Source organism: Mustelus asterias, chromosome 8, assembly GCF_964213995.1.
Source record: "Mustelus asterias chromosome 8, sMusAst1.hap1.1, whole genome shotgun sequence".
NCBI classification, from domain to species: domain Eukaryota; kingdom Metazoa; phylum Chordata; class Chondrichthyes; order Carcharhiniformes; family Triakidae; genus Mustelus; species Mustelus asterias.
Genome location: NC_135808.1, coordinates 119,568,717 through 119,585,248, shown reverse-complemented (window position 1 = coordinate 119,585,248; position 16,532 = coordinate 119,568,717). Strand labels below are relative to the sequence as shown.

At 39.7% G+C, this 16,532-nt stretch overlaps 1 protein-coding gene across 1 annotated transcript in view; it reads left to right on the top strand.

Annotated features, from left to right (window-relative positions):
- The window catches only part of abcd3a (ATP-binding cassette, sub-family D (ALD), member 3a), a 53,197-nt gene extending 41,816 nt beyond the window's left edge, over positions 1–11,381 (top strand). Inside the window, exons 17-23 of the mRNA XM_078218862.1 lie at positions 509–586; positions 691–756; positions 1,006–1,095; positions 3,423–3,542; positions 5,638–5,742; positions 7,631–7,687; positions 10,896–11,381. Coding sequence (XP_078074988.1) covers positions 509–586; positions 691–756; positions 1,006–1,095; positions 3,423–3,542; positions 5,638–5,742; positions 7,631–7,687; positions 10,896–10,973 — 594 coding nt within the window. The 3' untranslated portion in view covers positions 10,974–11,381. The remainder of the gene's footprint in view (positions 1–508; positions 587–690; positions 757–1,005; positions 1,096–3,422; positions 3,543–5,637; positions 5,743–7,630; positions 7,688–10,895) is intronic.
- Positions 11,382–16,532: the final 5,151 nt, after the last annotated feature.

Sequence of the window (16,532 nt, the reverse complement as noted above, 5' to 3'; positions counted from 1 at the left end):
GACGCTGGAAATCTGGAATAAACAAAAATGCCTGAAATAATTAGCAAGTCAGGCAATATCTGTGGAGAGAGATATACCAATCTAATCCTTCGTTTGCACTGTGATCTCTGTGAAAGGATATTCCTTAGTCTCATTTTGTGGACTGATTGATAGTTGGCAATTATTATTAAGAATGATTAAGGGGGATGGATGGATAGGCTTCACGTGACACTGTACAACACATGGTAGTGAACTGCAGCATAATAATAAATGCAAGAGCTTTGGATGCTGTTTGTTGGGCAGATATTGGTACAGTAATTAATGCAGAGGATGCAACTGTTAAGTTTAGTTGTTTGAGATGAGATCCCTTGTCTGAAGCATAAAGCAAACAATTAAGGTTTTAATTGCAAAAAAAAGCAAAACATTTGGTTAGCTTAAATTTTCCTTGAAGATGCACTATTCAAGAAGGGATTTTGAAAAATGCTTTAGATGTAGAATATTTGCTTTAAATTTCTCCTCATTGTTTCAGGTGAAGTCGGGGGCAAATGTCCTAGTCTGTGGTCCAAATGGGTGTGGGAAGAGCTCACTTTTCCGTTGTTTAGGAGAGGTAAGTGCAGATACATTAAAAGTTACGTTGAATGTTCAAATATTATATTGTTCCCGAGTAGCACTGAGATGTTAAGTTAAGCTTTCGTTTTTTTATATTGTTAGTTGTGGCCCTTATTTGGAGGACGGCTGACGAAACCAGACAGAGGGAAACTATTTTATGTACCACAGGTAGGACTGGCTTATCTCCTTGATTTGTTTGACTGTATAGATCATTTGCTTTCTCACACTAATTTCACCTAGCTCAATCAAATACCTATCTGCAATATACGTGTGCACAGCAATAAAATATAAAATCTGAAAATCAGAGTCGTCTTTTTTAAAATTAACTTTTGAATCCTGAAATAAAGGTTTCCAAAGATTCCAATAAATCTATTTTAGATTCTCAAATTAAAGCAGCGTGTATTTATTGTCTTTCAGCGGCCGTATATGACCTTGGGAACTCTGAGGGATCAGGTAATCTACCCAGACACACTGGAAGATCAGAGGTGGAAAGGAATATCTGATCAGGTATAACAAATATTATTGCCCTATGAAATTAGCTGCCCACTTTATGCTTTGAGACCCTCTTGGCTTGTTCATCATGCCTGATGTAGCAAGTGTTAATTTCGGAGTGGGCTGGATAATGAGGAAGGAATTATTGAAGATGTAGCATCAGCTATAAAACTGAGACCAGGACTCTCATTTTTATACCATATCATTATCATCCATGTCTTAGTTTTCCCTATTGTTGTGCCTCTCCTCCCTGCTCCTAAACAATTTATTAGATTCCAGGCTCAACATCTATTTGTTGCATTCCACTAAAGATATTTATGAAACATTGGTCAATCTCCCACAGGGTAAATCAGAAAATGTGATACTTTTGTTGTTGTTTTCCTCTGTCTCTTCCCTCATACAATCTCTTTTCTCCACACAACTCATCTTTCCCTTCTCTCTCGGCCTTCGTTTGCTTTTCTCTCTTTTTTCCTTTCCTTATGGCTGGGAAGAAGTGTAGAGTATGGTATGCAAATACAGTCTGCATATTATATGGAAGTTATGCAAATTTGTGACCCTCGGCAGTTCGCTACCAATCTCTTCCTCAAGCTTTTAAAGTTTTTTTTGCTTCCATTATGTCTGCCCTATCTTTTCATATTCCTGCTACCTATTCCTTTTCCTATTACCCCCTTAACTTTTTATCATGATCATTACAGGCAAAACTGTAACTGAACTAAAAGGCTACCTTTAAATTAGAGATATCAATGTATATTCCCACAACGGGAAAAGATGGGGCAAACGTACCCAGAGCTCCCTGCGTGATGAAAGAGATATAGATTAAGATGAAACAGGGAAATGTGCTTATGACAGATGTCAGGTGGATAATACAATTAAGAACCAGGCCCAGTATAGATGGGTCAGAGGAGAACTGAAAAAGCAAATAGGAGAAGCAAAGAAGGAGGAAGAGAAGGGATTGCCAGCTAACATAAAAGGGAATCCAAATTACTTCAATAGGCATATGAATAGTAAAAGGGTGAGAGGAGGATTTAAACATGGGAGGCAATGGAAATGCCTAAAGTACTAAATGAATACTTTGCACCTGTTTTTACCAATCAACAAGGTGCTGCCCAGGTTATAGTGAAAAAAGAGGTAGTTCAGGCATTGATAAGAAGGAAGATATTGGATAAGCTGTCTGTACTTACAGTCCTGGTTCTTTATCAGCTTTATGAGATGTATCCAAAGATATTGAGGGAAGTGATGTGAAGGCTTTAGGGAGGGTGCAGGAATGAACCACAAGAATGGTTCCAAGGATGTAGAAAGGTTGGAGAAGTTGGGATTGTTCATCTTCAGAATAGAGAAAATTGAGAGGAATTTGATAGGGGCATTCAAAATCATGAGAGGTCCAGACAAGGCAAAACTCTTTCCCATTGGTGAAAGAATCAAGAACGAGAGGGCACAGATTTAAAGTAATTGGCAAAAGAAGCAGTGGAGACATGAAAATAATTTCATGCAGCGAGTGGTTAGGATCTGGAATGCACTGCTTGAGAGTGTGGTGGATGCAGGGTCAATTAAGGTCTCCTGGCTTCGCAGTCATTCACCTCTCCCTAAACCCTCCATATACTCCATCCAACCCTACTTGCTACCTCAAGGATGGGTGTCAAGTGTAGAATTTCCTCACTACTACAATGAAGTGTCAGCCTTGCTGATAGATAATGGAGGAAACCTATGCAGACTCCGCACAGACAGTGACCCAAGTCGGGAATTGAACCCAGGTCTCTGGCGCTGTGAGGCAGCAGTGCTAATCATTGTGCCGTCATGCTGCCCATTACACTCTCATCCTCTCCTGGCCACTGTTGACTCAAACTGGGCTGTTTGCAGTCTCAGTGACCTTTTTTGGCACATGAGCATCTGTCCATCGCAAAGACCAACTTGAGCTGTGTTGAAGTTATCCTTGCGGTACTGGCTGTGATATCGTAAATATGCATGTTTATACATTGCAAAGATGCAGGTATTGGAATTAATAGAGATAGTTCTGCTTCAAAAATATCACCAGCACAAGTATGATGAAATAGCTGGCATCCTCTGTGCTGAAATTTCAATTAACCCATGCATTCCTTAATTGCACCTGATCCTGTTTGAAAAATGTGATAATGAAAAAGGTTTTTATTTGTCCATGCAGTATCTAATAAATTATGTTAAACGCTTTTGGGTTCATGAAATATACAGAAAAACATTGAAATCTTAGTCTGTTCAGTATTTTTCTTAAATGGTAAGTTCTACATCCAACATACCACCATATCATGTTGGTCATAAAAAGCTTTAATAAATTGTTCATTCCACTTGTTAATGGCATTTGTCAACAGGTACTGAAGGAGTATTTAGACAACGTCCAACTTGGCCACATTCTGGAGCGTGAGGGAGGTTGGGATTGCATTCAGGACTGGATGGATGTACTCAGTGGAGGGGAGAAACAACGAATGGCTGTATGTCTTACAATTTTTAAAGTTTTATATCTGTATAATTTTGCATATTTTCAATTTAATATTCTACAGTGCTTTATACATTTTTAAAATCATTTAATATTGTGTATGCTGCATCATTTTTCATTCTAAAGAACTTTTATCTTAGCAGTGTAAGTTTTTTACATAGGGTGGGTGAACATGAAACAATGCAAACATGTTTTTAAAAAATCCCAATTAAATGCTCCATGAAATGTCGAGCCATTTTAATCGTGCAAGCATTTTGGAACACCCTCCAGTCAGCACATTGGGTGGAGAGGAGTGAGGGAGAAGGCTAGTATTTGAAGGAGGAAAAGCAAGTTCCAAAAGATTAGAATACAGGGAGAGCAGATCCTGCAGTGTGCTGGAATATAATTTGTTGCTGTTGTGGTGTCGGATGAATTTTTACCAAATCTTTCAATATTTCTGAAAATATATTTTGAACATTGGCAGATTGAGCTCTATCTCTTGCTTCCTTTTTAGTTCATGCTCTTGGTCTGAAAATATTTAACCAGGTATAACTGAAATATATTCTCACCTACAGTCTGTTTTCCTATGTAGAATAATTGTTTATTCAGTTACTTAATTTTAATTATTTATTTAATAATTGTTAATTAACAAAACTTCTGAAATGGTAGCTGATATGTCCCACAGATTTGCTGGAAAGAAAACTCACTGATGAAGAAAATTTTTGTTTGGATAATTCGTAATAATTTAGTTTACCAACTTAGCTACATGAGTTTATTTCTTTTTCACCTCAATTTTGACAATTTCTTTACCCCTCCTCCTGAAAGCACCTGCTAGCCCAAAGCAACATTGATAAATATATCAGCTATATGTGCCCTCAGTTGGTGGATAACGTATATCTGAAGGAATCTTAAAAAAATGGAAAATCTTGTCAGTTACTTCATTCATTCCCTTCCTTAAATATTTCCTTTCCCTACTTCCATTAAAAAAAATAATTTTGCTGCCTTTGGCATCTTCCTTCTTGCATGCCTCTGTGCCTTTGCTGCTTTGTATGGAATGCTTGGGAGTGGTCTGTTTAAAATACTTTCCCTTCTTTGTTGACCAGGATGAGATTATGAACTGCATGGTGAATTGCAGACACAGAACATATTCTACCAGCTTGTGGTAGAGTTCCTTAGCTCAGCTGCCACCCACTGTTCCATTCAGAATTTCCTTCACTTTTAAAGAGTTTTTTTCCCCCCCAAGTAAGATGCATAGTCTGAATACAGGAGTTGGGCCATCTTGTTGAAGTTGTATAAGACATTGGTAAGGCCATATTTGGAATACTGTGTACAGTTTTGGTCATCCTGTTATAGAAAGGATATTATTAAACTAGAAACAGTGCAAAAAATATTTACTTGGTTGCTACTGGGGTTTGATGGTTTGAGTTATAAGGAGAGGCTGGATAGATTGGGACTTTTTTCCCTGGAGCGTAGAACGCTTATAAAATAATGAGGGGCATAGATCAGCTAAATAGTCAACATCTTTTCCGATTAGTAGGAGAGTCTAAAACTGGAGGGCATAGGTTTAAGGTGAGGGGGAGAGATACAAAAGAATCCAGAAGAGCAATTTTTTCACACAGAGGGTGTTGAGTGTCTGGAACAAGTTGCCAGAGGTAGGAGTAGAGGCGGGTACAATTTTGTCTTTTATAAAGCATTTAGATAGTTACATGGGTAAGATGGGATATGGGTCAAACACAGGCGATTGGGACTAGCTTAACGGTAAAAACTGGGCGGCATAGACAAATTGGGCTGAAGAGCCTGTTTCCATGCTATAAACCTCTATGACTCTAGTCTATGCCTATCTGTTTTAGTGTCTCTTGAGAATCCTAGTACAGTTTCACCATTCAACATATATTTTGTTTGAGTGTTTTATAGTTGGTTTATTTAAATTTACACATTTTACGCCTTCAGTTATAATGTTGCTATATTTTCATGAAATTTGTACCATAATAGCTTAATAAGAACCAGAACAGGCTAACAAGTTGTTTGGTCAAAAGAAATATCCACTTAAAAACAATTGACTTCTTTGAGTCACTGCTGATGTCATGTTGTCTCATTTTTCTTGAATGCAGATGGCTCGATTATTCTACCACAAACCACAGTTTGCTATTTTAGATGAATGTACCAGTGCGGTCAGTGTAGATGTTGAAGGTTATATCTACAGCCACTGCAGAAAGGTAAGCCATACTACTGGAGAGAAATACAAAATAAAATGCTATTCTTAGACAGAAAGTAAATACTAGCAAAAAAGCAGAACCCTACTAAATTCATTTTTTTTATATCTTAAAGAATTCTAATTTAATTGTAAATAAAAATGTCTTGCATTTAAAATTGAATTTAGCTATGTTGGATGTTAGACTGTAGAAATTGATATGTGGTTAATAGACTGTGCTGAAAAACCCAGGTATAAGTTACAGGGTAGATTTTGTGAATGAGCAGAATTTCATGTGCAAGGAATACTTTTGGGGATTTTGGGGACAAAGATCAGCAGGCCCCACAGGTTTTTCTGTTCATTTGGGCAATTAGGGATGGTAAATAAATGCTGGTCAGGCTCGTGATGCCCACATCCTGGGAAAGAATTAAAAAAAAACAGCAGGACTAGTAGGATTTTCTTCTGCACTTGAATTTCATGGTCCATGTGATCTCCTGTTTTTGATCACTTGAGGATATCAAGTGAGGAATTTGCCAGATTATTTTTTTCCCTTATTGGCCAGGGTTTATTCTCTCTCTTATACCTATCCCAGGAGATTATGTGGCCATGATGGAGAGGAGAGAGGGAAAGTATTTATTTGGTCGTGATACTCCTTGTATCATGGTTGGGACAGGCTGGATGAATCAGCTGGTTCTTTTCTGCCAATCAGTCGAATTCCTGCACCTTAATTTCTGCACAGGGTGGGCAAATTTGTAAAATAGACCCTGGTGTGAATTTGCTTTCAAACCTCTTTCAGGAGGTGAATAAAGTGATTTTTTTTTCTATTTTATGCATAGTAATGGATCTTAAATGCAACAATATATTGTTTGCAAGTTCATTTGTACAAAAGGCACAACGGTGGGAAGTACAAATTGTGCATCAGAAATAATGGTGGTAATGACCTTTTGGTCAAGCCATCAGGGACATTAAAATGTATGAGCAATCATAATAGATTCTCTTTCCATTAGCTTTCAAGAAAAGATCTGAGGATGAACTTGGTCTTTGGTAAAACGGCAAAGTGAACTACAGCAAATTGGCAGCTTGTTTTATACCATGTCTGATTTCTGTTTAAGTTGATAGAGGAAAAGTGGTCTTGCTCTAAGGTGGACTACCTATTCACTATTGTCTGTTCCACACTCTCACCAAGGACCAATATCACTCCTGTTGTATTTGTGAAGCTGAACTTCTAATGAATCAAAAATATTAACAGTTCACAATATTGTAAAAATAGTTTTGAATTATAAATTCGTAATTACAGATTTTTGGAGGAAGCAATTTTTAAAAACTGTTTTCTCGTGAATATTTTCCATTCGCAGTGGCATTGATTCCTTGCTGGGGAGTGAGTTCCATAGGCCACAATCATCTTCTGTATTTTTAGATTTTGGTTATTTAAATAACATTTTTTGTTTACTTCGAAGTTCTGTGTTTGGTCTCCCGTGCCATTACTCAAGAGGGGTGGGTAAATGTCTTTCACTTGAGGCCCTTTGAATCAGTCTACAATTGACACTAAGAAGTGGCTGAAAGTGGCCTCTCTTTTCCCTATGCTCTCCTCCCTGTGAACAAGAACTTGACTTTCCACCTAGCAGCCTCTGTGTATGGCACACCTGAGATTATGCATTTTGGGGGTACTGCTTCAGCCAGGCATGTTTGATCATCGAGGTTCAGCATTCCTATAATGAGTCTTCGTGCATAAACACCTTGCAGTGATTTTTCTTGTATGCTTTTAGAAAATGCTGCCGTGTTTGTTAGACTTTTAAAAATAAATGTTATAAATGATCCCATTATTGCAACTTGTGCACAGTCCTCTCTCAGATGGACATTATTTAATACTGTGCACCTTATGTTGACTGTGATCTGTATTATTTATGTTAAAGGTTGGCATCACTTTGTTCACTGTGTCTCACAGAAAATCTCTCTGGACTCACCATGAGGTTAGTACTGGAAAGCTGGGTGACTGGGTTTATATTTAATAATGCAGTAAAATAAAAATCCAGAAAATACTTCCACTATAATAACAAAGAAAGAATCCTCCCATGAGCACATTAAGCGATGAACAGTATAATTTTAAACAATTGCATTTTGAGAGACTGTATCTGGGAGAGACCCTGCAGACAGGATGAGGGATGTGTAACCCTAATATAGAACTGAGTTAGATTAGATTGAACTTATAACAAGACACACAAGCAATGGCACAAAGATTGCTGATCTTTTTGCCCATGAATCAAATGGTTTCTAAATACACAAATACTTTCAAGCTGAATATTGCCAGAATATATATGAACATTACACAATCAAACACGTTTTATCCACAAATACCAAAGAGTACCGCAAATGCAGAGCAAGTATTACAACCTTAACTGGATGGTATTTTTTTCTACTTTGACCTGTGAGCGCTCAGATCTCCACTTCTCAGGCTCTCTCACTGCCTTTGCGCATGGGAAAATGGCTGATGCTCAGAAAACAAGAGCTGTGTGAGGTTTACCAAAGTTGACCACAAAAGCAAAATATTGCAGTTGCTGGAAATTTGAAATAAAAACAGAAGGTGCTGGAAATACTCAGTAGACCAAGCATCTGAAGAGAGAGAAACAGAGTTAATGTTTCCTTTTTCATAGGCTGAGGATTCTGGAAACCCCCGGACCCTCCACTATGTCTGTCCCAACTCTCACCCTTTCCCCACCCTCGGACCATGATAGGGCTCCACATCTTTACATTTTGCCCCACCAGACTTAATATTCAACGCATCATCCTCCATCATTTTTGCCACCTTCAGCATGTTGGGACCTCCCCGTTAAACATTCCAAAGGTTCCTCTGCAATATTCTGGTCCATTCCTCACTCTCCTCTACATCCCCTTCTCTTCCCAGGGTACCTTTAAGTTGCAAGTGCAGGAGATGCAATATCTGCTGTTTCACTTCCTCTCTCCTTACTGTTCAAGTCCCCAAGCACACGTTCAAGGTGAAATATCAGTTTTCTTGTACAGTCATTCCCCTTTTTAAGCCTCCCTACTTTAAGTTGTTGCAATCAGTCAGTTAATAGGGTGGTATTCATGTTTAGTGTTGTGAGTTTCATTTTAATGTCGTAATGCACCAGTTCTGAGTAGGGTCACTGGGTCTGAGGCACCTTATCTGAGGTAGACCGGCCATGTTTTAGGACCGAATGTGCTGGCTTAGACCCATTTATGAGTTTGTGTGATATACAGCGAGCAATGATCAAGTAACCATTATCCCCCAGGATGGTTTTGATGCACACCCTATTTCAGCATCAAGCTTGCACAGTAGGAAAATGGATCGGTCTCTATTTACAAGGTTGCCAATAAGGCCAATCACACAGCTTGATTGGCATCCCATCCACCAGTTTAAAAATTCACTTTCTCCACCCAACATCGCAGCCTGGCCGCAGCACGTACTGTCTAAAGGATGCACTGCAGCAACTCAACAATGCTCCTTCAACACAACTTTCCAAACCTGTGACTTCTACCACTTAGAAAGGTACAGGCAGGTGACGTATAGGAACACCACCTCATCCAAGCCACACGCCATCCTGTCACTGAATCAAAACCTTGGAACTCTCTCCCTAGCAGCACTGTGGGCATACCTACACAACATGGATTGCAGTGGTTTAAAAAGGCAGCTCACCACCTCCTTTACGGGCAATAAATGCTGGCCTAGCCTGTGGTACCCACACTCCAAAGGGCCATTGTGTTCACTTTATACTGAAGTTGGGATATTCTTCTTGTTTGCCCAGGGGTTGTCCAAAGTGAGTGGGTGTAGTTTTTATCATTTCCCACTAGTCTTTAAAAATTCTCTCTTTGTGTCAACAACAATATAGATTTATAGAATGCATTCAACATGGGAAATATTCTTGGCAATTTTCTCTATTTTGACTGTGTTCAGCTTTAAAAAGTTAGCTTTGACAAGAAGCTGGAATGGTAGTCATGTGCAGGATGAGTTTCTGATCCAGGCTAGGTCCATCCGGGGAGACAGGTCAGATATAAGACCATTTTCCTTTCAATGAAAGGGAAGACGCTGATTTATGTGGTTGTCATGTACCCCCTGGTGGACAGTTATAAAATGGTTCCTGAGCAGGCAGAATATATTTTATCTTTCTCAGTCATGACACATTGAGAGAACACACCAAAGAACAGGGAGAAACTGAGGCGAGAACGTAACTTGGAGCATAAGTTTGGTCTGTTGTTTGATTTTTAAAGAAAATAAAAATCTAAGAATATAAAAAATAAAACAAATCTGAAAAACAGCACATTTTCTGTTTCTGTAAAATGTAACTTTTTTTGCTGCTTTGTAAAAATTTCCTCATCATAAATATTCAATATGAAAGTAATGGTTTCATTTAAACATACAACACACACAGATTGCATTGTTAGAATAATTAAAATATTCTCATTTTGCTTTCTGCATTTTGAACTGCAGACCTAAATAAAGGCACAATTTGGTTGGTAGCCAAGCCATACTTTGGAACTTAGAAGTTTTTTAGTAGAACTTTAGATTGGTATAAAAGTATTTAAGCGGCCTAAATTCTTACCGCTCTTCATTCAAATATCTACCTTTCCAGATTGAACAAAGCTGTTAATTTGGAAATTCAATAGATAATGATTCTAGGATGGGCTGCCTTAAAAAGGTTGTATAATTTTAGTGATACAGTGGATAGTTGTATGTATGATTACAGAGCATTTCAGGGCACCAGTACTACCCTCTAAATTAATCATTGCTGATATAGGTACTTAAAACAAATTGATTGTAAGCTGCAAATATCATATATTTGACACTTTCAGGTGATTTACGACATATGACATACCATGGGTGACACGCTGGCACAATGGTTTGCACTGCTGCCTCACACCACCAGGGACCCAGGTTCAATTCTGGCCTTGGGTCAAACTGTGCAGAGTTTGCACGTTCTCCCCGTGTCTGCATGGGTTTCCTCCGGGTGCTCCAGTTTCCTCCCACAGTCCGAAAGACGTGCTGGTTAGGTGCACTGGCCATGCTAAATTCTCCCTCAATGTACCCGAACAGGCGCCAGAGTGTGGCAACTAGGGGATTTTCACAGTAACTTCATTGCAGTGTTAATGTAAGCCTACTTGTGACTAATAAATAAACTTACTTGTATTTCTTTTTGTTCCCAGTATTACCTGCACATGGATGGCCGAGGCAATTATGAATTTAAGCCAATTACTGCAGATACAGTGGAATTTGGTTCTTAAGCTCCGTCTATTTGATTATGGCAGAAGCAAACTGAATTGCAGAATAACTCTGTTCAATATGCATTCTCTTGTACACTAACTTAATACTTCAACTTGTAATTAATGTCAGTTTTAAAAGGTACTGTAAAAACTGAATAATTACACTGATTAATTTGTAGTGTTGTTGAGAGCTGTATATTTGGAAATATTAATATGGAGACTCACATCTAGTAAAATCTATCTAGGAAATGTTTGTTTAAATTAATTAATATCTTAATTAAGATAAATTAAAATGTTTTATGTACAGTACAGATGAAGTAACCTAGGAATGCACTACATAATGGCATGTTCTTGATATGCAATAATTTGATATCTGCAAGTCATTTCCTAATGTTTTACAGAAAATAAATGTTAAACATTTCACATTTTATGCGTTCCTGCATTATGACTAATTAATTGCATTGGTGGTCAACAACGCATTCTATCCCGTGTCTAGTTTGGGTCACTAATTACGAGAGCAGATCACTCATTTGGAATAGCATCTGTGAGGCAGCCGGTACAAAGATCTCTTCATTAAAAAAAAACTCTGGCTGGAGGAAATCTGTTTTGCTCTCTCTCCATCACCATAAATCAGACACAAAGATGAAACATTACGGCAGTCAAGCTTGTATCTTTTAGGCGAGACAGAGGTGAAGGCAAAAGTGGTGGGGGAGTTGCAATACTGGTTAGGGAACATATTACAGCTGAAAAGAGGGAGGATACCTTGGAAGAATCGTGTAACAAGACAGTGTGGGTAGAGCACAGGAACAGGAAGGGGGCAGTCACTATGATGGGGGTGTACTACAGGCCTCCCAACAGCCCACAAGAAGTTGAAGAACTGATATGTAAGCAGATTCTGGACAGATGTAGAAATAATAGGGTTGTTGTAGTGGGAGACTTTAATTTTCCTCATATTGACTGGAAATCCTTTAGGGCTAGGGGCCCGGACGGTGAGGAATTTAAATGCAAGGTTTTTTGGAACAATATGTAGATAGTCCGACTAGAGAGGGGCTATACTGGACCTGGTACTAGGGAACGAGCCCGGCCAGGTCATCAAAGTTGCAGTGGGAGAACATGTGCTGAACAGTAACCACAATTCTATAAGTTTTTGAATACTCACAGAAAAGGACAAATGTAGTCCTAGGGTTAAGGTGCAAAATTGGGGGAAGGCTAACTGCAGCCAGATTAGGCAGGATTTGAAGGCTGTTGTTTGGGAGTCTAGTCAAAAAGAAAAAGGATTCATACATCAGGTCTAGGCAACTAAAAACAGATGAAGCACTTGAAGAATACAGGGAAAGTAGGAAAGAACTCAAACAGGGAGTTAGGAGAGCAAAAAGGGGTCATGAAATGTCCTTGGCAGGCTGGATTAAGGAGAATCTCAAGGCATTTTTATACATACATTAGGAACAAGAGGATATCTAGAGAAAGAGTTGGTCCACTCAAAGGCAAAGGAGGGAAATTATGCGTAGAACCAAAGGAAGTGGGTGTGATCCTTAATGCACTGGTATTCACAAAGGAGAGGGACACGTTGATTGATGGTGTTTCGGATGGGTATGTAAACCCTCTAGAGAAAGTCATCATTATGAGGAAGTGTTAGGTGTATTAAAAAGCAGTAAGGTAGACAAATCCCCAGGGCCAGATGGTATCCCAGATTAGAGGGAGACGAGAGGAAATTGCTGAGCCTCTAACAGAAATCTTTGTTTCTTCGTTGGCCACAGGTGAGGTTCCAGAGAATTGGAGGATAGCCAATGTTGTCCTGTTATTTAAGAAGGTTAGCAAGGATAACCCGGTAATTATAGGCCAGTGAGCTTGAATGTCAGTGACAGTGAAATGGTTGGAGAAGATTCTTAGGGATAGGATCTATATACATTTGGAACTGAACAGTCTTATTAGCGACAGCATGGTTGTACAAGGGAGGTCATGTCTCACTAATTTGATTCAGTTTTTTGAGGAGGTGACAAAAATAATTGACGAGAGAAGAGCTATGGACGTTGTTTACATGGACTTTTGTAAAGCATTTGACAAGGTCCCTCATGGCAGGCTGGTGCAAAACGTTAAATCACATGGGATCAAGGGTGAACTAGCTAGATGGATTCAGAACTGGCTTGGCCATAGAAGACAGAGGGTAGCGGTGGAAGGGTATTTTTCTGAATGGAGGTCTGTAACTAGTGGTGTTCTGCAGGGATAAGTGCTGGGACCTCTGTTGTTTGTAATATATATAAATGACTTGGAAGAAAACTTAACTGGTTTGATTAGCAAGTTTGCGGATGATACTAAGATTGTTAGAGTTTCGGATAGTGATGAAGATTGTCAGAAAATACAGCAGGATATAGATAGGCTGGTAAACTGGGCAGAGAAATGGCAGATGGAATTTAATCCAGACAAATGTGAGGTGATGCATTTTGATAAATCCAATTCAGGTGGGAGCTATAAAATAAATGGCAGAACCATAGACACACACACACATCTGGGAGTACAAGTCCACAGATCCTTAAAAGTGGCAGCAGTGGAAAAGGTGGTGAAGAAAGCAGGCGGCATGCTTGCCTTCATCAGCCGGGGCATCGAGTATAAAAGTTGGCAAATGATGTTAGTTATGTAAAATGTTGGTTCAGCCACATTTGGAATACTGTGTCCAATTCTGGTCGCCACACTACCGGAAGGACATGGAGGCTTTGGAGGGAGTACAGAAAATGTTTACCAGGATGTTGCCTGGTCTGGAGGGTATTAACTATGAGGAGAGATTGAATAAACTGGGATTGTTCTCCCTGGAAAGACGGAGGCTTGAGGGGCAGGGCATAGATAGGGTGAACAGTTGGAAGCTTTTTCCCAGGGCAGAAATGGCAATCACAAGGGGGCACAAGTTCAAGATAAGGGGGGAAAGGTTCAGTGGAGATGTGCGGGGGAAGTTTTTTACACAGAGGGTGGCGGGGGCCTGGGATCCACTGCCAAGTGAGGTGATTGAGGCAGATATGTTAGCGGCAGTTAAGACTTTTCTGGATAGACACATAAACAGACAGGGAATAGAGACAGACTTGGATAGGACAATGTGATCAGCGCAGGCTTGGAGGGCTGAAGGTCCGGTTCCTGTGCTGTACTGTTCTTTGTTCTTGTTCTTACCCCAAAAATACAAAGATATTAATCCTCAATCCTTCCCAGTAGACTCTTACATGCCAATTTCTTTTTCTAAAAAAGGCATGTGAAAATTTTAAAAATGTAATTTCCCAACAACAGAAATTCCTTCCGGTTGACTTATTAAAGTTTATTTATTAGTGTCAAAAGTAGGTTTACATTAACACTGCAATGAAGTTACTGTGAAAATCTCCCAGTCACCACACTCCGGCGCCTGTTCGGGTACACTGAGGAAGAATTCAGCACGGCCAATCCACCTAACAAGCGCATCTTTTGGACGGTGGGAGGAAACCGGAGCACCCGGAGGAAACCCACGCAGACACGGGGAACACGTGCAAACTCCATGCCGACAGTGACCCAAGCTGGGAATCGAACCCGGGTCCCTGGCGCTGTGAGGCAGCAGCGCTAACCATCGTGCTGCCTCTACGTGTCGCTCTTTTAATAATTTTATAGTTCGCATCTATCCGGTTTACATTAGGCTTACATTAACACTGCATTGAAGTTACTCTGAAAATCGCCCAGTCGCTATACTCCAGCACGTGTTCCGGTATACTGAGGGAGAATTTAACATAGCCAATGCACCTAAACAGCACGTCTAATGGACTGTGGGGGGAAACCCATACAGGAACTGTGGGGGGAAACCTGTGCAGACTCCACACAGACAGCGACCCAAGCCGGGAATTGAACACAGGTCCTTGGCACTGTGAGGCAGCAGTGCTGAACACGGTGCCACCATAACAATTGACTTCAGGATATCTCCCTGTCTAACTGTCCCCCTGTCAGAATCAATATAGCTCGACTGAATTTATTCCATGCAAAAATGCTCTCCACCAGTGACAGGAGAAGAAAGGGTTCTCACAACAAAGGAGAACACCAGTCGATTCATGACATCAGAAACAAACCGCATTCTTTTGCCTGAGACCATTGCAGCCGATTGCAACCTCCAGTTGTGACCCAAATGCTCTAGGAGCCACAGGGATGACCTATAGAAAGTAATTAGAAATTCATTAGTTGCGCTGTAAGTACTTCCTCATGTATGATTGACTAATTTTGGGAAGAAACATACTTCCAGCACTCTTTGGGAAGTCATATTGCGAGGAAACTCTGGAATCAGGTGTGTTGTTCATACGAATCATTTGGTGCAGGATTCAAAGTTCGTGGAGCTGATGCTGTTTTCCCATAAACACCGCTGCAATTTTCTGCTTTGAAATAAGATAAGTGACAGGAAAAATAAAACCCCAAGGCCTTTGTCAGCGGCGCTCTGATCTGTCTCTTCCTGCAGTGTGACCATGAACCTGTTTAGCCAAGTGTTTCCCTTGCTAATAACTTATTTGCAGTCAGTGGTGCTGCTTCCCCAAGGAGGTAAGATGCGTCCTTTCACCTTAACTCTATAATTTTACTTATTTGCTATCTTGTTGTGCGTGAATATCTTTAATAAAAATGTGCATTGCAAATTCTCATTGCCACTTTCGGAAATACTCCATAGAAAAGTACACCCCAACTCTCTTGTACGATATCATTGCTAAATAATTTAAATATTAAATGCATGAAGTGTGTAAATAAAATTACAGCTCCCTTTTTTAATGTGCCATTCAATTAATACATGCTCAATGTCAAACGTGTATTTGCATTGTGTTATGTTTCTGTCGCCTTTTCTGCTTTAAACATAGGCAAACATTTTCTACAGATGTTGGTGTGTAATTAAGGAAGTGTGCTTGCAGCATATACACACAGACAACAAAAGTTTGGGTTCAACATTATTAAAATCTGTAGTTAAATGTGTCTGCACAGTTGACAATTGAAGGTAGTCATATACAACAACGTACCAAGACTTTTACAACTTTTATAGATGCACCATAGAAAGCATTCTTTCTGGTTGTATCACGGCTTGGTATGGCTCCTGCCCTGTCCAAGACTGCAAAGAACTACAAAAGGTTGTGAATGTAGCCCAATCCATCACTCAAACCAGCCTCCCATCCGTTGACTCTGTCTAAACTTCCCGCTGCCTCGGCAAAGCAGCCAGCAGAATTAAGGACCTCTCACACCCCAGACATTCTCTCTTCCACCTTCTTCTGTCGGGAAAAAGATACAAAAGTCTGAGGGTCACGTACCAACCAACTCAAGAACAGCTTCTTCCCTGCTGCTGTCAGACTTTTGAATGGGCTTACCTTGCATTAAGTTGATCTTTCTGTACACCCTAGCTATTACTGTAACACTACATTCTGCACTCTCTCGTTTCCTTCTCTATGAACGGTATGTGTTGTCTGTATAGCGCGCAAGAAACAATACTTTTCACTATGTTAATACATGTGACAATAATAAATCAAATCAAATCAAATCAAATAAAAAAAACCCAAGATCAGACACCTTAACTCATTGTCTCAAATATGGAAACAATTGCTGCCCTCCCAT